Source organism: Balaenoptera borealis, assembly GCF_965194805.1.
Source record: "Balaenoptera borealis genome assembly, chromosome: 16".
NCBI lineage: Eukaryota > Metazoa > Chordata > Mammalia > Artiodactyla > Balaenopteridae > Balaenoptera > Balaenoptera borealis.
The window spans coordinates 68,635,747-68,660,868 of record NC_138872.1 but is presented as its reverse complement, the minus strand read 5'-3'; the positions used below and the strand labels follow the sequence as shown (position 1 = coordinate 68,660,868).

Sequence of the window (25,122 nt, the reverse complement as noted above, 5' to 3'; positions counted from 1 at the left end):
TTATTTCTTTGCGTATCTGTATTGTCTATATTCCCATCTAGACTGTAAGCTCTATGAGAGCTGAAGCCACATCTGATTTGCCCACCCCTGAATTTCCAAGTCCCAGTACAGAGTAGGCACTCAATGTTGTCAAAGGGATGAATAGTAGCATATATTAAGTGCTTATTATTAGCCAGATACTGTATAAGTGCTTTATAAGCATGATCTCATTTAATCCAACAGTTCTATGAAGTCTGCTATACAATGAGGAATAGATTTAGAGCTTAAGTAACTGGCTAGGATTTGATCCAAGATCTGACAACTGATCCATTTATGCAGAAACAAATAACTTGTTCACAAGCACCAAGAAAAAGAAACAACAAAACCCTTTGTAATTCCACCACCTTTACTATGTTAACATTTTGGTCTGTGTCCTGGATGGCTGGATGAATTGACGGATGGATGTCTTTTACTCTAAAAAATGTAGACTCATCACTTTATTCTTTAGCCTGCTTTTAAAAACACTACGTGAAATATACTCTCAACTTTTCCCCATGTCAACAAAGTATCATATTGTTCTTATCTATTCTTCACCATTTATCCTAAACCTATGTTGCTGGCTTCAAATAAACTGCCCTCAAATACTAATTAACCCTTTTACTTGCTTATGTTTTTATAGCTTTGATTCTCACAAGTTTGTAAGATAGGCAGGAAAAGGATTATCTCCACTTAACAGAAAATGTGAAAAGTTAACAATCTGGTCAGGGCCATACAAGGTAAAGGAGGAGAACCACGATTCAGAGCCTGCTTGGCTTGATTCCAAAGACCACGGGGCATCAGGGACATCTCACTGCCTTACAGACTGTATCCGATCACGTGGCATGGACTTAAAAGCTGACCTGGGTACCAATCTCAGCACCATCAATCCCCAGCCAGATAATTTGTAAGCAGGTTAGCTAAATTCCCTAAGCCAGGTTTTCTGTTATGTCAAATAGATCTATCTTGCAGGATGCGGTGAGGCTGATTTGACAAAATGCACATAAAATCTCTGACATGGTAGCTGGTAGCTGCTGTTGAGTGCTGACTTACCCAGTCCTGCCCAATGAGCTAATCTGATGGGCGTGGCTGTACCCTGGCAACTGAGGGATCCTACAGGCCCTGCCACACCCCACCCAACCTATCCTGGCGAGGTAGAAGGTAGATGGGCCCCTGGGCTGGACAGCTGGAGTTTGTCCAGCAGAGTAAACTGGAGCTTTGTTTTCCCTAGACATTCCAAGGACAAAGCTGGTGGCCGGGGCTGAGCTCTGCCAGAGTAAAGAGATAAGACAACCACATCTATCACCTCCCCAGCTGCCCAACTGCACATACACAGGAAGGCTTCTCGGGGGTCAAAAAAGGAGAGGATGCCACCCCGTAATAGGTGCTGTCAAACCTCCCACAGGCCTCTGCGCTGGAATCCATCTTGGCAAAAAACATGTGCACACATATTGGGGAGGGCCCTAGGACAGGTCAGGTGTGGAAAACAAGTGAGATAATTGGCCAAAGGTAAGCAAAGACCCGGAAGAACTGCCCTATATAAATGATTTAACCACCTCTTCACCGTACTTCTCCTCATTAGGGAGGACACCCACACCCTTTCTCTCAGGGTGTGTATTTCTGCCTTGCTTCTGTCTTTAAACAAGCTGTTTTTCTGTGTGCTCTCCCACATGTTATGCTGTGTCTCTGATAATAAACTTTGTACGTGTTCTTACAGTGTTTGCCTCTTTGAGAAATTCATTTTTCAAACAGGGCAAGAGCTAGGGCAACTTTGCTTCTAGCCTCTAGCCCCTGGTGGACTAGCGGCTAGGATTTCTGGTTTTCACCCAGGCTACCCAGGTCTGATTCCTGGGCAGGGAACTGAGATCTCTCTTCAAGACTGCTCACTGCTGTCTCTCTGAGATCACGAGCATATTATCATTAACAAGTTATAGGCACTTAAAACACGAAATCTTTCCCACCAAGGCTGGCAGGATATGTGGGAAGCCACAAGGTGAAGCCAGGCCCTAGGGCTCCTGGTTAGAGGAAGTGAGGAAAACGTGGGCCCAGGCACAAAAGGGACACCTCCCCTCTCCCATCCAAGCCTCACTCCCTTGGAAAGACATTTCGAGCAGTTTCACACACCACCTCTGAGTTGCTGTTTTTCATACCCTAATTGGAGGGCATTTTGTGATTGCTTTTAAGAAACTGCACTTGTAAATAAACAAAAAATACACTTTTGTTCTTTCCCTCTCCGGGTCACGGGCGTGTCTTGATCCTCCAAGTTCAATTGTCATCAGAAGTCTTCATGCAGTAGTATCTCTGCCGGGGAGTGGTTATGTAGACAGGAGGAAAATCAGTCAGCTCAGTGCCATAAAAACAAGGGAGAAGAGGGGCCTGAAAAGGAGGGAGAGACTCTGAGCTTATCCTACAGGTATACTCGCACATATAGGAAACTAGGAAGCTACTGAAAGAATGAAGTAGATTTAGACGTGCTGATAAAAAACAATGATATCACTTACGCGGAATCTAAAAACAATGATACAAATGAGCTTATTTACAAAACAGAAACAGACTCACAGACTTGGAGAAGGAACTTACGGTTACCAGCGGGGTGGGGGGCGGGGATAGTCAGGGAGTTTGGGATAGACATGTACACACTGCTACATTTAAAATGGATAACTAACGAGGACCTACTGTAGAGCACAGGGAACTCTGCTCAATGTTAGGTAACAACCTAAGTGGGAGAAGAATTTGAAAAAGAATAGATACGTGTATATGTATAAATGAATCACTTTGCTGTACACCTGAAACTAACACAGCATTGTTAATCAACTATACTCCAATCTAAAAGTAAAAAATAAAATAAAAAACAACCTCCAAGATGGAAGGGAGGAGTAGAGCCAGGCATGGGAATTGAACACGAGCACTAACATCCTTGTGTGTGATGCGGAGGACTTCTGTGCTTGCACACAGCGTCTCCAGAAGGTCACCCAAGGAAGCTGGTCGCAGTGGGTGGCTCTGGGAAGGACAGCCAAGGAGCCTAGTTAGGGGTCTATGGGGAGGTACTTAATTTCACTGCATAGCTTTTGATGCTGCTGGGTGTTTTTACTTTTTCAGATTTTTTCTTAAGGAAGGAAGATCAAAGTGCCCAATTTGATGAGGTCAAGAAAGATAAGTCCACCACGAGAGGAGACAATTTTGAGGTCATTGCTGACTCAAGGAGAGAAATTTCAATAGAATGGTGGCGGCAGAAGCCAGATTGCACTGAACTGTAGAAAGAATGGAAGGTAATGAAGTGGAGAGAGCAAGAACGCCTTCCAAAGTTTGTCTGTATGAGAAGATAGGGCAGTAGCCCTAGTGGTAGGATGGAGGGATCCAGGTTTGAGGCAAGGGATTTTTAAGACGAGAGACTTAGCGTGTTTCTGTGTCGAGGAGAATGAATCAGAATTGAATCAGAGTGGATATCTGCTGGGCTTGCAGGCACAGTGGCTTTATTTTTCTTGGAGGACCCACTCCTTCCCCTCTGCAAGATGTCCACTTTAGACAGGGGCAGACCCAGGCCTGGCTGATCAGAACATTCCATCCCCCCCACCCCCAGGCCCAGTGATTGCTTTAGAGATGACCATATGACCCGATATCTTCCGACAAGATTGAGTTCCAGGCTGCTAGGAAGTTTAGGAAAAGGAAGCTCTTTTTTTTTCGGCAGAAATTGAGAAAATAATGGGACGTAGTAAGTCTGGAGTAGCTATGTGCCCCAGAAAGCCTTCAGGGAATGAAGAATGAAATCAACAGACAGGAAAGCAATCCCAGGGAGACAGAGAAGTGGATGGCTTTTGATATTGTTGAGACCCTGGATCCAGCCACAGCTAAATACTTGAAAAAAATTTAGTCATTACGTCAGTTTGAACTGGGTTCCTATTTGCAACCATAGGAGCTTTGATTAATATAGAGAGAAGCTGTAGGCACAGACTGGCCAGAGCAGACGTGCAAAGGACATGGGAGAAGGGGGGGTTCAGAGCAGAAGGGGAAAGTCTTCACGGGGGGCGGGGGGAGGCACTTGTTTGCTGACACACAGAGGGAAAGAGGTCAAAGAGGTCAAGATGACTATACAGGAGCAGGAAAGCCACCCACCCATGGGCACCCATGGGCCTCAATTTCCCCCCGACTTAGGAGGTGGGGCTATCAGTTGAGACCAAGGGGACTGGAACTTTAGTAGGGGCACCTTCAGAAAACAGAAGCTTTGGGGACTTGCCCAGGGGACTCAGAGAGGGATTGACGGGGCAGGCTTAAGAGCCCCGCTGAGATTGGAGAGCCTGCGATTGCGGACGCTCATCTTTACTCAGCTGCTGAATAGCAAGGCTGGTGGTTTTTTTGTTTTGTTTTGTTCTTTGGCCATGCCGCATGGTTTGTGGGATCTTAGTTCCCTGACCAGGGATTAAACCCGAGCCACAGCAGTGAAAGTGCTGAGTCCTAACCACTGGACCGCCAGGGAAGTCCCAAGGCTGGTGTTTGAATCCTGGCTCTGTTGACTCTCTGTCCACATTCCTGCTGCTTGACCCAGTCTCCCCGGATCCATGTGTTCATCTCCTGAAGTTCTCCCAACCTTTGGTCAACAGCTTTCTGGGGCACTGTGATAAGAATTACAACCTGGGCAGGGTTGACGTCAGAATCTAAGGAGCTAGATTTCTCTGGACATTCATTCAACGGAGCCCATCCCCCAGGAAAGTACTTAAACATGGGACTGGGCCAAGAGCAGTTCAAATCCCACATCTGTGCAGCTGAGTTTGGGAGATGAGAGAAGAAACATCATGGAGGCAAGAGTATGGGCTTCAACGGGAAAGAAATAGGACTTCAAATTAAATTGGCTGTGTGACCATGGGCAAGTTACTTAACCTCTCTGAGCCTGTTTCCTTACCTGTACGGGGGAGCTAATAATACCATCTATTTCCTGGGATTGTTGTGCAGATGACATGAGATCAATAAATTAGATAGAGTGCTCTGCTTTCTAGTAAAATTGAATAATTTCATAGAACATGCCTGATCCATTTTATTGTTACTGTTGTAAATAGTGTTATTAATAAAGTCCTTCATGCATTAAATGGAGGGCGAGTTTTCTTGTCCTGGTTCTGTCCTAGTCCCTGTGCAAGTCACTTGGGGAAATCTCTGGGCCTCTGCTTCCTCATCTATAGAATGGAGGGGTTGAATTCCACTTCTAAGGTATCTTTCAATTCTTGACCTCTGTCACATTTCAGTGGTTATGGCCAGACATATCCTAACAGTTTCATGCTCTCTCTCAGCATGTGACCTTCCCGCCTACCATTTCAATCAAACCATTGGCCCCTCTGCCAAGGGACAGCTCAAAGTCACGCACCTGGCAAATGATTTAGGAACCTCACTTGGCCCAGGAACCTGTCAATTTAAACCATCTTTCAAAGGGAGCCTGGCTGAATCCACAGTTTAAGTAGGTTCTCCATGGATGGATGGAAAGGGAGATAAACAGATACACAAACTCCAGGCTACATGTCCTAAACAACCCTTGGCTATTTGTTAGTGTATGGATGTAGCCTAATATTTTGATTATGATCTCTGCAAACTCCACACTCTGGATAACCACGAGAACAAACAGAACTGGGTGGGAAAACGTCTACTTCTTAACGAGCCTGCCTTGAGTGCCTCATTTCAGATGCTGCCATGCCCTGCTTCCAGGGGTTATTCAGTGTCTGCTGTCTTTGCCAGCCTCGAAATCAAAGCCTTAAGGAACAAGTGAGATTTGCATCTTTTAAAAATCCTGCCAGTGAATTGTAAAAGGTGTGAATACGCTACATGTTTGTTGCAATATTTTAAAATAAATTTTAATTCATTTGAACTGTAAGAATACTTAGTCTTTTTCTATCATGTAACAGACACCATTAGATGCTGTTATCATGGTTCTCTCCCATCAGTGCTATCACAAACCTTATTAAAAGGGGCTCCAGGTGCTTCTAAAAATCTTTCCAAGATACTGAGCAGGTGAAATCCATGGTTCAAGTCCTGGCTTGGCCACCTCCAAGCTGCTGGACCTTGAGCAGATGTCCTAACCTTTCCAAGTTTCATGCCCTCATCTGCAACACCGTGACAATGACACTTACCTCATAGGGTTGTGAGAATTAAATGAGGTAATGCCTGGAAGGCACTTAAAACAGTGCCTGGCACAGACAAGAGCTCAATATTTTTTCCATGTATTTGAACAGTACAGGTTTTATGAGAAGTATTTTAAATCCCAATATTCAAAAAAATATTATCCTCTGAGCATTTGGTACTTTGGGGGAGCTAGATTCTATTCTTAAATAAATCATGTTAAGTAAAAGTTAGCTCCCTTTCTTAAGCCTTGAATTTTGAGTTTTAATAGCAAACATACAAAGGTTATGCTTTGTGGCTTCAATTCAGAAATGTCAGCACATCAAACACACGTTCAGACACACACACAGAGACACTTACTCATACAGTGTAAAGGGCAATTGGGTTTGGAGGAGAATTGTCATATGAACAGAATTGCAGCTCATTAAAGCAGTACTTGAAGCTTTTGACCTCAGCTACATAAACAATGTTTTCAGATGACAGAATTACCAAGAAACCAAGTCCTGTGAGCAGTTCGGCATTTAGACACCCAGAGGATGCGAGTAATGGTATGTGATCCAGTAACCTACGCAGTATTTTGGAAAGGATATTAAATGAAAGGCTGAATAAAGTAGAATGGGGAGAAGGGGCTCTGTTTTTTTAGTTTGCAAGATTCCAAGACTTTCCAGATGTGCAGATGCCTCAAAATTCTATGGGGCTTTACGTAAAGTGATGAGAACAGAGAATAGGTAACCAGAGCAGAAATGATTGGCATCAGCCTATCATATGGTTGGGGCTGGAGTCTGTGAGCCTGACACCAAGGCTGGAAGGGAAGGAAGGAGGGGTGAGCCCGCTCATTATGTCTAGACAGTGTCAGATGGCCGCCCTCGATGAAAGGATGTAGGGAAAGAGATGTTTCCTAATGACTATGTCCCGTCCAACTGTACTCAACCCCTGCCCAGAGTGAAATGACGATCAGATGATCATGTCTTAGGACAAGAATAGAGCCACGCTTACGAGTGGGCAGGCTTCTGTACACACACCCTAGCACTGCAGGCTCCGTGGACTGTAATGAAGCAGGGCGTCCTTGTTGCCTTGTTACTGTTCTCTCACTCTTCTATTTGCTGCATCTATGCTGCCCGTCGGGTGAGTTGATCCAAGGGCTGCCTCCACGGGGCAACTGGAGCCTTGAGCCCAAGGTCGGTGTCCCTACCTCATTTTCAGGGCGAGCCCTGCGTTAGGTGTCATGGACACCACTGGACGTCACCGAGGCAATTCATAATGATATACGAACGCCATCGAAATCTCAGTCAGGCGTTTTGATTTAAACACCTTATGCTAGCCTACCGTGCACTGTGACATTATAGCACCACATACCACAAATTCTCCCATAAGACATGCTCACCCGCGGTGCGGCCTCAACACACCCTCCACGACAGCACAGCCACATTCCAAGCTGATCACCAGACAGCACCTCCCACCTGGATTAGCGCGAGAGTCTCATAACCCATCTCCTGATTTCACCCCTCCCCCCCCATAACAGTCAGATCAAGATACTGCTCTGCCCATCTTAGCTGGAGTAAAAGCCGCAGATCCTCAGTGGCCTGTACCCTCCGCCCCTCCCGCGGCCTCTCTGATCTCATCTCCTTTTACTCTCTCCCTTGCCGGCTCAGCTCAGCCACCTGGACTCTCTGCTCTTCCCTGAACGTGCCAGGCCAGCTCCTGCCCCAGGACCTTTGCACCTGTTACTACCACCAAAACCACTCTCTCCCCCAGATATACACATGGCTCCCTCCCTCCCCCACCTTCTTCCCATCTTTGCTGAAATGTCACTTTCTCAGTGAGGTTTTCCAATGACCCTATTTAAAACTGACGTCTCTGTGACCCTGCTCTCCCAATCCCCATCCTTCCATAATGCTTAGCAACTTCTGACATAGTCACGGATTTCTATGTTCATTATTTGCCCACTCCCTCTAGAGTATACAGAGATTTTTATTTTTATTGCTGTGTCTCCAGGGCCTAGAACAGCACCTAACATCAATAAACACCTGCTGAATGGATGACCCATAACGTCCCCACTAGAGGACAGAACCAGAACGTGCTGCTTCTCAACCCACCACACGCCCAGCCACATACTCCGCCCCTCCACCACAAACCAGCACCTCCCATCCGCCGCACACTGACCTACAGCACCCTGCCACGCGTCCCAAGCCACATTCCAAGCACGTTCTGTACTAACACATATAGACCCCTTCAGCACAGCCCTCACCGTGCCACACGGCACACTGACTACAGCAGGATCCACCAGTCAACTCACTGGCTGGTGGGACCCCACAGAACCATGGTGTAGCCCCTGCTACACCGTGGTCCAGCAGCATCCTCTCACCTGGGATCATGGTAGAAATGCAGCATCTCAGGCCCTACCACAGACTGGTTGGATCAGAATCCACAGTTTAATCAGACGCCTAAGAGACTCTGTATGCACATTAAAGCTTAAGAAGCTCCGCTAGGCTGCATCATGGCACCTGTAGCATTGGCTGGGCAACGACAGACTGCGGAAGTCACAGCCCCCTGCATCCAAAGTCCAACAATTCATGCATTGCATCATCAGATCCTTCATCACACAACCAAACGATGCCATGACAGATACAAGTCAGCACCCAAATTATAGCCCTTTATAAAAAGGGTAGCTTACACAACAACCAATTTATTTGAGACACACTGCTGTACATGAGAAAAACACCCTGTGCTCTAATATATATCCCTAAAGAATCCAGTATGTTCCTCAGCCCAGTGATTGCAGCAGCCTATTTGACAGCCTTTCATTTAATCACTCATTTATTCAGTAAAAATGATTAAGCACATGTTATGTGCTCAACCTTATGCTAAGCACTGGGATCCAACCCTGAAAAAGACAGTCGCAATCTTTTAGTCTCGTCAAAAAGACAGACCTTACACTGAACAAGTCATTACGACAAAGTGTGATGAGTTTGTTGATGGGACACTAGCAGATGATCCCTACTCAGGAATCGACAAGAGGCTCCCTGCGTGGGTGACGGTCTACCGATTTGATGAGGAGGAAGGAGGGAGGCACCAGGAGGATGGGGGATGGAGGGAGCACGGGAAGGCTTTGGGGTTTCCAGGCGGCTGGCTCCACATGGGGAAAGCCAGGAAGGGAAGGGAAGGCACTGCATGTTTGAGGAACTGAACGACACTCAGAAATGCCAGTTCTTGCAGTAAGGAGTCTGGGGAGGCAGCAGAGACTGGACCTGGGGAGGTCCTTAGCCATATATGCTAAGGAACAATAGACACTATCCTGGGGCTGGCAGAGAGCCATCAGGGGGGTTTTAAGCAAGAGAGTGACACGATCAGATGCATGTTAAAAAAATTACTCTTGTACCCGAAACAATACACCAGGCTAATGTGTTTCAGTAGTTTCCAATGCTACTCTGCGAAGAGCTCTTGCCACAATAAAAGAGAACGACTTTAAAAATCTATTTAAAATTATTTTCATGAACGTCCAATAATAGCACCCTTCACTGATGTTTGAATATAATCCTCTGTTATTGCCCCATGTTTTTTCTTTCTCTTGCTGCACTCTATTTAATAGCATGCATGAATCAGGAACACTGACAGATACATGCATGCCTTTTAATATCCTGCGAGGCACATGGAACTCTGCACACACTCACTGCGGGCCTTTCAGAAGGTGTGGGGAAGGGGAAATGTGAAATCCTTGGCGGGGGGGAGGGGCTCTAAGGCTGGCAACTGTTGTGTGAAAGGCATATGCCCAGATTGAATCAGATGAGTGGGTGGTGTATTCATTATTATGTTTATTTCTAATTCACCCGAAGAAAATCAAAGGCAGTGCCTCTTCCCCTAAGAGCTGGTTGTAGAACATCTTGAAGTCTATAGCCCAGTCCAGTCACTGTACTTTGAAAGTCATTGTTAAACCCGCATGAGGCAGTTCAAGACATTGCCTGGCTGGAAACCATATCCAGTATAGAACAGTTGAAGGATCCTGTTGATCATCACTAACTATCGTAATCTTTTTGTATCATCAATGATAAGAACAGCTAATTTTTCCTGAGCACCTTCTCTGAGCCAGGTTAAATATTCAAAGTATTTAACCAGTCAAAATGGGCTCTGGTTGTCAGTAACCAGTCCTAACTGGCTAAACTTCAACCTGACTTTGATCACTATCCGAGAGGTTATAAACTGACAGCCACGTAGGGTTCATGGGTGTGTTTTATTTGACCTGATTTGTGTTTCATTTTTAAAACTTTGTTGCTGACATATTTATAAAAGTAGTGAGATTTCATATGAAAATCCCAATGAGGATGGAGCAACGCACAGCCTGCATCCCTACACGACCAACCTGGCTCGCCCCGTGCCCGGCTCACAGAAGGTTCTCAGGAGACGGTAGCTGTTATTATCATGGATAATATAAAAAGAATACAATAATTAGTAATGAGCCACAGGATCCTCCAACTGGTCCGCTGGAGACGAACACCCGCAGAGCCCTTGAGGGCCACCAGCTCCCCTGTCTGCCCCTCTCCTCACCACTCCCACCTCCCTCACTGACATTACCTGCCTGGCCTCTGTAGCCACCTGTTCCTGGAAGGTACCACCCCTCACTCAGACTGTGTGAGAACCAGTGTCTTCCTCTTAAACAGATTTCTCTCCTTGCCACATTCCTTTGGCCTCTGTCTAGCTTCCCTGCCTGAGCTTTTGACCACGAACTCCACAGCAGTGATTCCCAGCCTGGAGTGTTTATCAGATTCACCCGGAGAGCCCCACCCCCAGGGTTTCTGATTCAGGAGGTCTGGGGCAGGGCCTGAGAATTTCATTCCTAAAGTTCCCAGGTGATACTGCTGGTCTGGGGACCACACTTCGCAAAACCACTGCTCTACACGTAAAGAATGAACCTCAAATGTCAGTGGCTCAGTGCCGGTGGGGATGGGGGCATGTGCATCTTTCCTCTGGCCAAGTGAAGAGAGATCGGTCCACATTTTGAGGCCTCATGAAGAGCCCCACAAAACCCAAATGGGTTATGTGTGCCACCTCCAAGTTCCCAGTTTCCTGAATGGAGAATCCACTCTTCTCTTCCAGATTGCTTTTTGATCTTTTTTGATATAACAGAAGTGATGATACTGCCTATGACATGCAGGTGTACACATGGACATTATCTCAGGGATTAGCGCCAGCAGGACTAACACTGTTCTGCCCCCCAGAGACTCTGCACCCAACACAATGACCAACATGTGCCAAGCCGCTAACAAAACCCATCAACCATCCCAGAGCGCCTACTGTGTACCGGGCACGTACTGAGTGCTTTATGCATTATAAGCCTCCTCTGATGGAGAAACCTGTTATCATTGCTGTACTACAGACGATGCAGCAGAAGAGCAGAGAGGGGAAACGGCTCGTCCAAGTTGTCCAGATGCAGAATAATCAAGAGATGGGGGCTTCCCTGGTGGCGCAGTGGTTGAGAATCTGCCTGCTAATGCAGGGGACACGGGTTCGAGCCCTGGTCTGGGAAGATCCCACATGCTGCGGAGCAACTGGGCCCGTGAGCCACAACTACTGAGCCTGCGCGTCTGGAGCCTGTGCTCCGCAACGAGAGAGGCCGCGATAGTGAGAGGCCCGCGCACCGCGATGAAGAGTGGCCCCCGCTCGCCGCAACTAGAGAAAGCCCTGGCACAGAAACGAAGACCCACCACAGCCAAAAATAAATAAATTTTAAAAAATTAATAAGAAAAACACCAACATGAACCTTCAAAAAAAAAAAAAAAAAAGATCCTGCAACATTAAAGCCTTAAAAAAATTAAAAAAGCGATGGTTTGTTGGACCCACTGTATTCACTGAGGGTCAGACACTATTAGGAATATTGTGCTCAATCCTGTGTCTGTATTTTAAGGTGGATGTCGATTACCTGGAGGACAAGAGGCACCCGGAGGTGATGTCACACGGGACATGCTTGCAGGTGGAGGAGGGGCGTGTTTAGCCTGGAAATCGCAGGATTCAGGAGTATAAGGATGTGCTACAGAGAAAGAGGCTCTGGTTGATAGAGCAGGACCCAGTGATGGCAACGCTGGGGAGGCTGATTTGATATCAGTATACATGTTGGCAACAATGAGAAGGACCACAGTGTGGAACTGGCTGCCTCTAAAAGGACCCTGTATCTGAACACCAGGAAGTGTCCAGAGAGAAACAGGATTCATCAGGGATGCTGTGATTCTAACCATTTGGGATGTGCAGGACTGGTGAGATGACAGAAGCAGCTGGGAGGCTTTCTTAAACTACGTGTCCTTTGCCCCGGGCATCCTGGTATGCCTCTAACGGAGTCAGACGCTCTGAATCCTCGCTTCCTCACACACTGGCTGAGTGACCTTGGACAGAGCACTTAACCCCTCTGTGCTTCCATTTCCTCTTCCATTACATGGAAGCACCTGCATAATAGGTTGTCGTGAGGATTTAATCAGATGCTATGTGTGAAGTGTTTAATATGGCCAGATAAGTGGCCAAGAAATTAATAATAATGATATCAAAACAAGCACCATTATCACTGTCATTTTCTTCATCTTAATATCTGAGACTCTCACAATTTCAGGTTTCGATGACAATGTTTATGGTCACTTTTCAGCCTCAGTCGGTAGTTTTACAACCCATAATAAAGTTACCAGGTCTCCACTGTACTTAATCTAACAAAGAAATATCCTCCCAGTAGAACCCCGATTAATTCAGGTGCAAACTCCTCCTCCCTGCCGAGTCTTCGGGGATGGAAGCACTACCGTGTGCACACAACTGCAGGAAATGTGAGACCTTTACTATTCTATTATAACAGTTCTCTGAGAGCTATCTCTATGCCCAGAGCCTCCAGGAGGGCTACCAGCACGTCACTCATTCTGGTTCGCCTTGGGTGGGAGCTGGCTGGTGGCTCTGTCTTCTTTACTGACTCAGATGGAGTGTATATTTCAGAATTAAATTTAAATACTGTTGAGATACACAGCATGACCTTTTCAACGTCAGTATGAAGAGAAAATGACACAGTCGAACCAAGGAAAGAACGAGGGCAAAATTAGATTCTTTATCACTGTCCAAAAATGGATCTGAACTCTGCCCACCCAAGAACCATTCCCCAAAAGCTGCCAGCTCGGACAGTTACAAGAATTGAATCAAAAAAACAAAAACTCGATGTCCGTGGTCTTTCCCACAGTTATAGAGGCCGTGTGGATGGAAATCTCCTTGTTTGTACCCACTGCCTTTGAGTATAAATGTGAGCACTCATAGATCAAGGTCCACCCCTCGGAGGACACCGGGACACACGCATCGGAGGGAGAAAGAGCACGTTATGACGCGGACCCCACAACCAGAGAGAACGGTTTACTTACGGCTTTCGGCTTATACGGGGGTTGAATCTCTTTGCGTTCAAGCTTCTCCCAGTCAATATACCGGAAAAACGCGTGCTCTTTGATGTCACGTTCACCTTCAGGTCCACAACCCAGACGTTTGCCCGGGTGTTTCGTCATCAGCTTCAAGAGAAAGAGAAACATGGAATTTAATGAATTTCAGAAGAGGAAACGTGGGACTCTCAGAAATGATCACTCCTATGAATTAGGGGAGACAGCGCGAGGAAGAGTCCCAAATAATCTTTATTTTTTGCTTTTCATCCAAGCAGTAATTTCCTAGCCAGGTCTGTCTAATAGGAGGACCCGACAGCAGTGTCTGTTGTTCCCCGTCCCAGAACAAGATCCCTGATGGTTAATCAAACCTCAGCCTGAATGTGGCCCTGAACTTCAAGTTAGAAATGTCACATGATTGGGGCTTCCTTGGAGGCGCAGTGGTTGAGAATCAGCCTGCCAATGCAGGGGACACGGGTTTGAGCCCTGGTCTGGGAAGATCCCACATGCCGCGGAGCAACTAGGCCCGTGAGCCGCAACTACTGAGCCTGGACGTCTGGAGCCTGTGCTCCGCAACAAGAGAGGCTGCGATAGTGAGAGGCCCGTGCATCCCGATGAAGAGTGGCCCCCGCTTGCCGCAGCTAGAGAAAGCCCTCACACAGAAATGAAGACCCAACACAGCCCAAAATAAATAAATAATTAAAAACTTAAAAAAAAAAAAAGAAATGTCACTTGATTCATTTTGATTTACGAATGAGGTTTATGCAGTTACTGATGCATTTAATGAGAACAGTTTCAATATCTTCAAATTCCCCTCCTGCCACCACGAGGAAACTGTGGAGTTTGACCAAAGCAAAGGGCACGTTCATTCAGATAATATTTGCATTTCTCAGTAAAGCACTTGTGAAAATGACAAGTCAGAAGAAAAAATATTAGTCAAATGGACCCAAGTTTCAAGTAATTACTTTCCAAAAGCTCATTAAATAGTCAAAACCTAGCCCAGCTCATTTCTCTTGTATCACACATTACAGTAAACTCCGCTGAGGTTTCTTTGGTGTCCCATTTAAATTACTTAATTATCAAAACCCTCCATCTTTGGGTCTCTGAGCCAGTGCTAAATAACAAGATGAATAGATGCTCTAAGATGAAACCAGACAGGCTTCCTCTTGTAAATGAATCCAAAGCAGCATGAAAATATCTCTGATCTCAAGACTTCAGCAAATGCACAGAGAGTAAAGACGGAGGAGTTGATGATTAATTTAAAAAAAAAAAAAAAAAAAGATCGGCAAGAGGCCATCAAAAGAAGAAACAAAACGACTGGAACATACAAGACCAAGAAGCTTCCCAGAGCTGACCTGACACCAAGTAGCCCATGACAGTAGACTCCTTAGATTTTTGCCCAGGGCTTCAGGATTATGGGGGGAGGGATGAATCCAGCAATTCACACCTACTCTGTTGGACATTTAGCTCAGCCTGATTCTTGCTACAGATAATTTGTCATCAGAAGCTACCCTCCTACACACACACACACATACAAACACACACACAAGCACATACTTTCCCTGTATGCTTTACCTTCCAGGGGAAAAATAACTGGGCACTTATGTTCTAAGCTACTTCTTTATTTATATATTATATTCCTGGTCTTACCTGATTCTCACAATAACCCAATGAGTTGGGTGTATTACTTTTTACCATTTGAGTGACAAGGCAACTGACACAGAGATAGTAGATGGCAGAGCTGGGACTGGGTCTCACCTCTGCTGACCTCTAAACCTTGCGTTTTTAGAGAAATAGATTACATGTGGTTCCCCAGGGATATGTGTGGCCTGGCTTGGTCAGGAAAAGTTTATGGAGGGCAAGGAAATTGGGCCAAGCCTTGACATTTGTATAGGATTAGGATGGCAGGAAAGAAAGGGTTACGAGGTCTTGGTTAGCACAACCAGTAACCCTATCAATAACGGCTTCCGTGTCCTGAGCGCTCCCTGTGTGCCCAGGCTCTGTGCCAAAGGCTTCTCAGCTGTAACACATCACTCTTTCATCTCCACAACAACACTTTCAGGCCTCAGAAACTATTATCCTTATTTTCCACATAAAAAAACTAGGTCCTGAAAAGTAGTCACCTACTGAAGATCACACAGCTAACTAGCAGAACTATGCTTCGAACAGATCAGACTGACCCAGAGTCTTGAAGCTCCACCTTACAGTTTCTTCTTGTTTTCACCCTAATGTGTGGCCAATTGGGGCATCTGTCTGCTTTAAGTTTGTACAAAGTGGGAATGGTGATCTGAGCAAACGTATACTAATTTTTTTTTATGGTGGAAAATAGGGTCTTTAATGGGATGGAAAATAGGACATTTTCAATTGGAATGGCACTGTTTTCAAAAACCTAGCTCACTTTCCATGTAGGCAGGAGAATGCCAGGCGAAGGAAAACCACTGCAGAAAACACCCAGCACTAATGCGAGGCTCTGCTCAGCTCCTGCACGCTGAACTCCTGTGCCCAAAGCCAGCCATGCAGACAGCTGGACTGAATCACTCTTCCGATCTCTGATCACCTCCCAGACAGATCCCCTGGGGCCCACGGTTCAGGAGGAAGCATTTGGCTGTTCACTTGAGCATTACCCTTCTCTGGAGCATCAGCCTTGAAGAAAAAGCCCACATGGGCCTCAGCCGACACAACTCAGAAAGCTCCCCAAACCCAATAGTAAGAAAGTCACCCTCGTTAATCCTGAAGGTTATGGGTCTGAAATTAATAGAAATCTGCTCTACCAGGGAAACTGCTAATTGGAGCTGAAGCTGAATGCAGCTGACCTGGAAAACCCTCTCCTCCATGACCCACTTAGAACCCCAGCTGTCTAAGCAGGCAGAGCTGTGAAGGGGAAGGTCTTGAGCATGTATTGAGCACCTACTATTGTGCCAACACCATGCAAAACGCTTAGCTCTTCTGTTACGTCATTTAACACTCTCCAAAACTCTGTTTAATGAGGATTAATATTCCATTTTTGGAGATAAACAGAAGCTCACAGATGCAAAGTAATGTGCTCAAGACCACGCACCTAGGAAGTGAAAGGGTTGAAATTTGCAAATGGTCTTGAGCTCCAAAATCTGCCACTTTAAAAATCCCCATCTCGGGAGATGCAAGCTCAAAAAACAAGAGGAGGCTAGCATGTAACATAGCAGTGCCAGCATTAGTAATAGTGGGAGTAATAACCCAAGGGTTTTAGAGCAGAGTGCCAGACTCTCTTCTAAGTGATTTCCTTGTATTAACTCATCTAGTCACCAGAGAACCCTATGTGCAGTCCCATAGGTGTGTCCTGTAGACAATCTGTAGATGTAGTTGAACAACTTCCCGGTTGTCATAGGGCTAATAATGCTGGGATTTGAACTCACATGGGGATTTTTGCCCAGAAAAATCAGGATAGGAGAGGGCACATTCTATCTAAAGAGACCCTGGCTTCCAATTCAGCTGACTGATGCCTTACAGGAATGACGGACCAGCATGGAGAGATCAGATTTTTCAAGAGAAACTGGACAGCTGAATGTTGATGCGAAATCCCCTCATCTTTAAATGTTGGCAATTATTAAACAAACTGAGAGCTCATGTATGACCTCCTCCCTCTCCCCAACCCCGTATAATGTCTACAGGGGTTTGCCCTGGCCTTGTTCTATGCCCTCTCTTTGCCAAAGGGCCTCGCTTAAGCTCCTAATGAACCTCTCCATGCTCTGTTCCTCATCTTCCCTCTCCCTGCCTCATACCCTCAAAAACTATTTTCAACCTATAAATTTTAAGATGTTAGGGAATGAGACGAATTCACATATGTTCTCCCCAGGGATATTTGCATCCTAACCTATGCAGCTGACACACAAAGCTTAGGTGATGCACTGAGAGTGGGAATTTAGGCAGCATGGCAAGGTGCTTCTAGATCGAGGGGCTGGCCCAGCTGCTATAAACCACCTGAGTCTTCAACTTTCCTTCACCCAAGCCAGCTCGCATGCTGTCTGATGGGTGAGGAAGGGCAGGGCTGGGTTGGGCAATGGGAAATCTGCAAACACTCTGAGAATCTAGGACTGGCGGCCCTGGTTTATCCAGACACACAGGTGGGCATGCTCTAACGCTGAGAATGCACTGGTACTGCTGACTGGTGGGAGGGAAAACTTTATAAAGGCAGCATCCCTGGGCCCTGTTCTCTGGGGGTCTCTCAGTGTTGCTTTCACACTTCCATCAGTTGAAAAGTTACCACATTTGGTTAAGATACTTAAAGGCAGTGGTTTTCAAGTGACTTTTTTTTTTTACAATACAGATGCCCAGATTTACTCTCTGGGGTGAGGCTGAGGTATGTGCTTTCTGAAAAAGCACTTCAGGTCATCCTGATGGCACCAACGGGGAGGACCACTGGTCTCCAGGGACTCACCCAGGTCACTGTGAGCACATCCTGGCCGAACACAAGATGCATAACAAGCAATCCTTACCCCAAAACATGTGTCCTGCTTTGTTCACAGGTGCAATTTGCATACATCACAATGTACAAATGTGCGAATTTTTCAGCCATTTGTGGGTTGGGGAGGGAGTGCGGGTTTGGGGACACTCAGTTTGGGTCAACTTATCTAGAGAATTCCTTAAACTCAATACTGCTTGATAGTTTCTTAGGACAAAAGTCACACGCTCCTAGTATTAACTAAACACGTAGGCCCCAGCGCAGAGTGAAGCTGACGGATTCGTGCCGCAGAGCTCTTGTGTACCTGCCCCTGGGTTCCAGCTCTTTGGCAAAAGTCTCTGTGCTTCCTACCTCATTCATCCCATTAGCATTTCCCTGTGCTGCCTTAGAGCCTGGAGCCCAGCCAGCAGCAAGATGCTATTGCAGGCAGTCCTTCACGGTGCTTCTGTGCAAATTAGAAAAAAAGCTCCCTTTCCTCTGGGCGGTAGCAGCTCTGTACCAGGCTCACAGGCTGGCAAGTGGGGTGAGGGGTGGAGTTCAGCCTCCACTGCCCCTCCCCCACCCTGGGCAAAGCATCCTTGTGCAGGGCACAACCAGCACCCCTGTAGGTGGCGGTCCTGGCCGCAAGCTGTTAAGGGGCTCACTCACCCCTTTGCAGATGGCCACAGCTTCCTTGGACATGGACTTTGGATAAGCCACGTTGTGTTCCATGATAGACTGGAAGAGTTCATCTTCATCCTCCCCTTCAAAGGGTGCCTGTGGGACAGAGGATAGGGTGGGAGAAGGAGTCCTGCCTGAACCTCCCCCAACTGCCCCAAAACAACATGAGCTGCTCCCTGGGGTCCACAGCGAGGCCACACTCAGGGATTCCAGGGAGAAGATAAGGAAAACTGGTGAACAGACTAGGGTAATAACCCCAAGGTCATGGAAGTCATAGAGGTTCAGATCTATGAGCTGGTATCAAGCTGACACTTTCTCCTAAAGAAACCATGAGGATGGGGAAGGGGGAGGACTTTCCTTACAAATCACTTAAAATTCAATTACCTGCCCAGCCAACATCTCATACAGCAGGACTCCGAATGCCCACCAATCCACGGACTTCCCATAGGGCTGATAAGCAATTATCTGGAAAACAGAAGGCATCTGTCAGGGAGACTGCAGGTTCTTGCAGCGGCTGAGACTGAATATGCGCTTCTTTTACAGTAAGAGTGGAGCATCCCTGGGGGCAGGGTGGTGGGGGGAGAGTTCTTCCTTTGCCTGTCACCTGCCTATTGTGAAAGATTAAATTGGCTGTCACAGTCCCAGATGTGGGTCTCTGTCAAAAAGAGTCAACAGGGAGCCCAGTGTCCACCCAAGCTGTTTCTTTACCTTAGGAAGATGGATATCCAGAGATACCCACAGGCGGGGAAAACATCTGTGGATGTCACATTGCCTTTTTAAAGCACCTAGTATGGTTGTGTTGTTTTAAATTTTAATACAGTGAGCGTGGCATTTTAAAGAAGAAAACCCATCTTCGTTTCTCATTCCTAAAGTAATAACATTTACACAACAATGTGAATATATTTAAGGCTACTGAACTGTATGCTTAGAACTGGTTAAGATGGTAATGTGCTTTTTTGCCAAAATTAAAAAAACTTTTAAGTTAAAAAATGTAATAGCATTTATTACTATTTTACTATTTATTTAAAAATATAGATAAGCTAAGAGAATGCAATTAAAATCACCCATAATCCTTTATCAAGAGAGAAATTATGATTGATATTTGGTCTATTTCCTTCTAGGTTTTTTCCTATTAATATATATTAAGCTCTGTGTGTAGGTATGTGCTTTACATAAATACTTTAACGTGGAATTTTAATAAAGTATTTTATTCATTTAGAATTTCCATGCTAATATCTGCACATCAACATAATCAGCTTTTACCTCTGCATAATGTTCCATTGGATGGATATACCAAAATCTATTTCATCAATACCCAACTGATTAGGTTTCGTCCACATAATTAGATATCTGGACATTTGTTCAATTTTTTTTTCCTTAAGATAAATTCCTAGGAGTAGAACTGGTGGATCAAATGGTACACATAGTTTTAAAGGTTTTGCTATTTATTACTAAATTGCCAGAGCATGGCAAAGTCTAGAACAGCTGTGTGACCATCCATCAGGATGTAGGGGTGTAAAACTAACCGTATCAAAGGGATTAGAAGGTGATACAGCAAAGGTTAAGGGCTGAGGATTGAGGGCCAGACAGTCCAGACTTGGAATCCTGACTGCTGTTTCCCAACGTGTGACCCCGGGGGAAGTTACTTAACTTCTCTAAGTCTCAGTTTCCTCATCTACCAAATGAAGTTTATAATAATATCTCTGTCATAGGGTTTTGTGAGGATGAAAGAGAAATATGTGCCTCTCACTTATTACGCCCTCGAAATGTCAGCTATGACTCAAAAGTTCTCTAATTCGGTCATGGTTTGTTTTACTCAACACATGTGTCTGAGCAACCTTGGCTATAAAGTAACTGTCCGTTTATCCAATTCCATCTCCCACCTCGGCTTCTGCCCTGAAATCAGAAGTGTCCTCTGAAGGAGAACTGACCTCAAGGGATGAAGAGAAAGCTTTCTCGGAGAACACCTACTGCAAGTGTTTCCACACTTTTAAAGTACTTCATGTCTCCTTCGATCCTCATGACAACCTAACAAGTTAATCCTTTTACAAAGGGAAATAGAGCCTGCGGAGGTGAAAGAAGTAGCCGGAGGCGATGGGGTTAGTTAATGGCAAAGCAGGGGGAAACCTGCCCTGAGTTTATTCCTCTCACCAGCGGGCTGTGAGCTGGAGGAGGATGCAGCTTCCCCAGTAACACAAGTCGGGGGCTCGTGCTTGCGGCATCATGAGCACCCGGGAACTTTTGAAAACCACAGATGTGGAGGCCCACCCTGCAGGGATTCTGATTCCATGCATCTAGGGTGACGCCTGGACATCCCCACTTTAAAAGCTCCCCAGGTGACTGTTTACTTTTTGGCAGCAGGACTTGTGAACCAGAGATCATTGAACTCATGGCAGATCGAGGAATTGTGTCTGATGTCCTAATCAGCAAAATGATAATAAAGCAATGTATGTCACATGCGGATAACTCCATTGGGTCCTAATAAAGGATTAAGTGCTTAAAGGATTACTTTCCAATTCCTCAAGTAATACACAAATACATTTACCTCGTGAAAAATTTAAACAGTACACAGATTAAGCTAAATTCCCCCTTTACGATGGCCTTACCCTCAGAGGTAACCAATGTTGTAAAATCAATCTGTAATCTTCCAGATTTTCTATACTTTTGCATGCATATCTACATACTCATAAGAAACATATAGCAGTGTTCTGTGTATTAGTGTTATTTTCCAGAAATGGTGTCATATTGTATTTATCATTCTGTAACTTACTTTTTTTCTCTCAATGATATTTCCATATCTGCATATACAGATGCCTAATAGTATTCTGTACTATAAATCATTCAGTCTATTGCCCATCCCTTAATCAACAAACATTGTTCAAGGTAGTGCAGACAGGTGTGCTCTGATCTTTGTAAGGGCTGAACAATATTTCTTTCTTTTTTAATTTTTAAATTTTTTTTTATAAATTTTTTTTTAAAATCATCATTCTTTATTCTTTATTTATTTATTTATTTATTTATGGCTGTGTTGGGTCTTCGTTTCTGTGCGAGGGCTTTCTCTAGTTGTGGCAAGTGGGGGCCACTCTTCATCACAGTGCGTGGGCCTCTCACTATCGCGGCCTCTCTAGTTGCGGAGCACAAGCTCCAGACGCGCAGGCTCAGTTAATTGTGGCTCACGGGCCCAGTTGCTCCGCAGCATGTGGGATCTTCCCAGACCAGGGCTCGAACCCGTGTCCCCTGCATTGGCAGGCAGATTCTCAACCACTGCGCCACCAGGGAAGCCCTGAACAATATTTCTTAATATGAAATGTAGCACTGTTCCTTTATTGATCGTCTTTGAGGTTGCCTTCCGTTTTTCGTTATTTTTTTGTTAAGATTTTTTTGATGTGGACGACTTTTAAAGTCTTTACTGAATTTGTTACAATATTACTTCTGTTTTATGTTTCAGTTTTGTTTGTTTGTTTTTTTTGCAGCGAGGTGTGTGGGATCTTAGCTCCCCGACCAGGGATCGAACCTGCACCCCCTGCGTTGGAAGACAAAGTCTTAACCACTGGACCGCCAGGGAAGTCCCTATTTTTCATTATTAAAAATAGTGCTGCAATGAAGAAAGGACTTCGAACACATATCCTTCCACTTATGGAGTGTGTGTGTGTGTGTGTGTGTGTGTGTGTGTGTGTGTGTGTGTGTTGCAAACTAGATTCGTAGAAGAGGAACAGCTTTGGTAACAGAGTATGCAGGTTTTAAATTTAGTGCCAAGCTACTTAGTGACATGGGCCCTCCCGTCACCATTGTTACATATGAAGCCTTAACAGTCAAGAAAAGAGGAATTCTAGAATGTCCATTTCCAAGACTCTATGCCAAGCTCTCAGTTCCTTTCCATAAAAATCCAGTAACAGATTGCAGAATGCCACCTTTCTGAGCACCAATTCAGAGAAAAAGGAAGGCTATCATCTGGCACAAATTTTTGTACCATGACACATTGGGGAAATCCATTCTGCAACTGACCGTTTCCTTTGGGAAGGAACGGGGAGGCACTAAAATAAATCTTCACACTTTCATTTATATCTTAATCATAGGAAGAAAAATTCTGAGTCTTTTAGGATTTAGCACAACTACTGCATACCTATTAGTACACAGATCCTGTGTCATAAGTCAGTCCAGAGAATCAATCAATCCCTTCCCCCCCCCTTCCCTCCCCTGAACAAATGTTTCAGTGTCATAATTAGGAGGTATCCTATGGCCATGAGCCATAGCAGCTTGATGAAGAATGTTACTGATGTGTGGTGGATGGTTCTTTTGAGTTTTATTTAAATTTTCTCCCAAACGTTGATGTATTTTGGGCCTGAGCTTCTGGATGTGTGCTAAGCTAATTTTCATGTGTGATCGCAAAGGAATAATTTAGAGGACAGGAGAAGGACCAGCCTGAGGTTTGCTTGTCAGGTACCCCCTGAACCTTTCCCAGCTCCTATGTGGCCACCTAGGGCCCCGGGGAGACATCAGTACATCAACACAACACAGACACACCTTAGGGGTTGGCATCAGCTCACCTCAGGGGCGATGTAGTCTGGAGTGCCACAGAAGGTCTTGGTTGTCACTCCGTCCCAGATGTTTTCCTTACACATGCCGAAATCAGCGATCTTGATGTGACCCTCAGAATCCAGCATCACATTGTCAAGTTTCAGGTCTCTGTGTAGACAGAAGATTTAGAGATTTAATTAAATGCTATTTATTTCAAGCCAACCAACAGCCACTCATTATGCACCAGACACTACAGCAGGGGTGTTGGGGGCACAGCCATGGGTACGACCCAGCCCTTGCCCTCCAACAGCTTATAATCTGGCAGGGAGATACAAGGGTGCACAAACCCCTGTGCTTTGCTTTTCCTACAGAGCCAACTGTGCCAAGCGTCTCAGAAGGACACAGTGAGACAGCAGCTCTGAGAAGAGTGATCCACAGACAGCTAAATAAAGGGCAGAGCATCCACAGAGGCTTCCTGTATCCAGGAGCATCTCCAGAGTTGACCTCTGCAACTTCAGGACCGCTTACATTTCGTAGGAAGATATGTTTTACACAAAATTTTAAAAAAATCTCTGAAGATCATGGAGAAAAAAACGGATTGAGAGCATCTTATTTAACACCAAGTGCCCCAAGCTCTCCTAAGCCAGTTCCTAGGCCATGAACCCAGGAGTTTCTACTGATTCTTTCAACCAAAAAATATGTGTTGCACACCTACTATGTGACAGGCACTATGCTTTGAGTGAGGTATATACTACGAACAAGATAAACAAGCATCCTGCTCTTGTTCGGATTAAATTCTAGTAGAGGGGAAAAGACAATTACCAAGTATTCAAATCTATAAGCATGCTTATTATAGCTTCTGATGGATGGTACCAAAGAAATAAAAAGAATGAGATGGACAGGAACTGAAGGAGGTTACTGTAACAGAGTGTCAGGAGGGTGTCACCTCCATGGAGTGATGTCCTAAATGGCACGGGCTACACTCCCATTCTTTTATTTCATCCGTGTTGATGAGGAGAGTTTGATGTCTGGGGACCCTTGCACACTCCCAGTGTATCCGAAGACTCCAATATCATCACACTTTCCTCCTCCCTAAACATTGACTCCAATGTCATCACATGTTGGTGTTTCAGCATCAATGAGTAGGGACGATCTATGGGCCAGACTTCCTCAATCCCATTAGAAATCCAACTTCTTCAGAGGTAAAGGGATCTACTGTTCAGTTCAGATCTCTCCTTTAAATCATCTTCCCTGGGTGGTGGACATCTGTGGCTTCTGCCTATTCTAGCATCCTGGGGTGAGAGCATCCTACTGTTCCTTTGAAGAACCACCTTCCCTGATTCTCAAGCCATTCTCAAGCATCCTAATATTCCTTTGAAGGACCATCTTGCCTGATTCTCAAGAACCACCTTCCCTGATTCTCATGGTTGGTGATGCTGCCCTTAACTTCTGGTTCCAGGAGTGGTCATGTGGCCCTGTCCTGGCCAGTGGAAATGCTGCTGGTCACAGTGACTGGTTCAGGAATGGCCACGTGACCCACTATGAGCTACTCAAAGCCCCTGAACATCAACATCAGCCCTGGCATTGTCGCTGATACCATCAGGAAAGAGATGAGCTCTTTTTACATTGGGATTGCTCAGGTGGTAGACAGTAAGTCTAGAAGTGCCAGGGGTCACAGATGGAGGGAAGAAAGCTAGTATAGATAAAGCAGAACTAGAGAAAGAGAATAAACGCTCATAACATCATTTGAGCCACTGGATCCATCCAGGCCTGAAGTGAGATCTGCCTCCTGGACTTTTCAGTTATGTCAGCCAGAAAAGGCCTCCTTTAATGTAAGTTAGTTTGAATGGAGTTGCCGTCATCATCTTCAACTAAACGAATACAACCTGAAAATATATCCTGGCATCTACTGTCTGTGTCTGTGAGGTCTCTTCATCCAAGGGGAAGCTCACTTGCACCCCAGTGTTTACCAACAGCAACATTCCACGATCTCTGGTGCTGTCCGTGGTG

The 25,122-nt window shown here is 45.4% G+C and overlaps 1 protein-coding gene and 1 long non-coding RNA gene across 4 annotated transcripts in view; one reads left to right on the top strand and one right to left on the bottom strand.

Moving 5' to 3' along the window:
* The window catches only part of LOC309614378, a 477,476-nt gene that overhangs the window by 106,830 nt on the left and 345,524 nt on the right, over positions 1–25,122 (top strand). The gene's annotated exons all lie outside the window — the stretch shown is intronic.
* Positions 1–25,122, bottom strand: part of PRKCB (protein kinase C beta) — a 311,912-nt gene that overhangs the window by 12,507 nt on the left and 274,283 nt on the right. For all 3 annotated transcript variants that reach the window (XM_082362498.1, XM_082362499.1, XM_082362500.1), the window contains exons 13-16: positions 23,142–23,280; positions 18,979–19,059; positions 18,583–18,690; positions 13,488–13,628 (exon numbers count right to left, since the gene is read on the bottom strand). In XM_082362498.1, the coding sequence (XP_082218624.1) occupies positions 13,488–13,628; positions 18,583–18,690; positions 18,979–19,059; positions 23,142–23,280 (469 nt within the window). The remainder of the gene's footprint in view (positions 1–13,487; positions 13,629–18,582; positions 18,691–18,978; positions 19,060–23,141; positions 23,281–25,122) is intronic.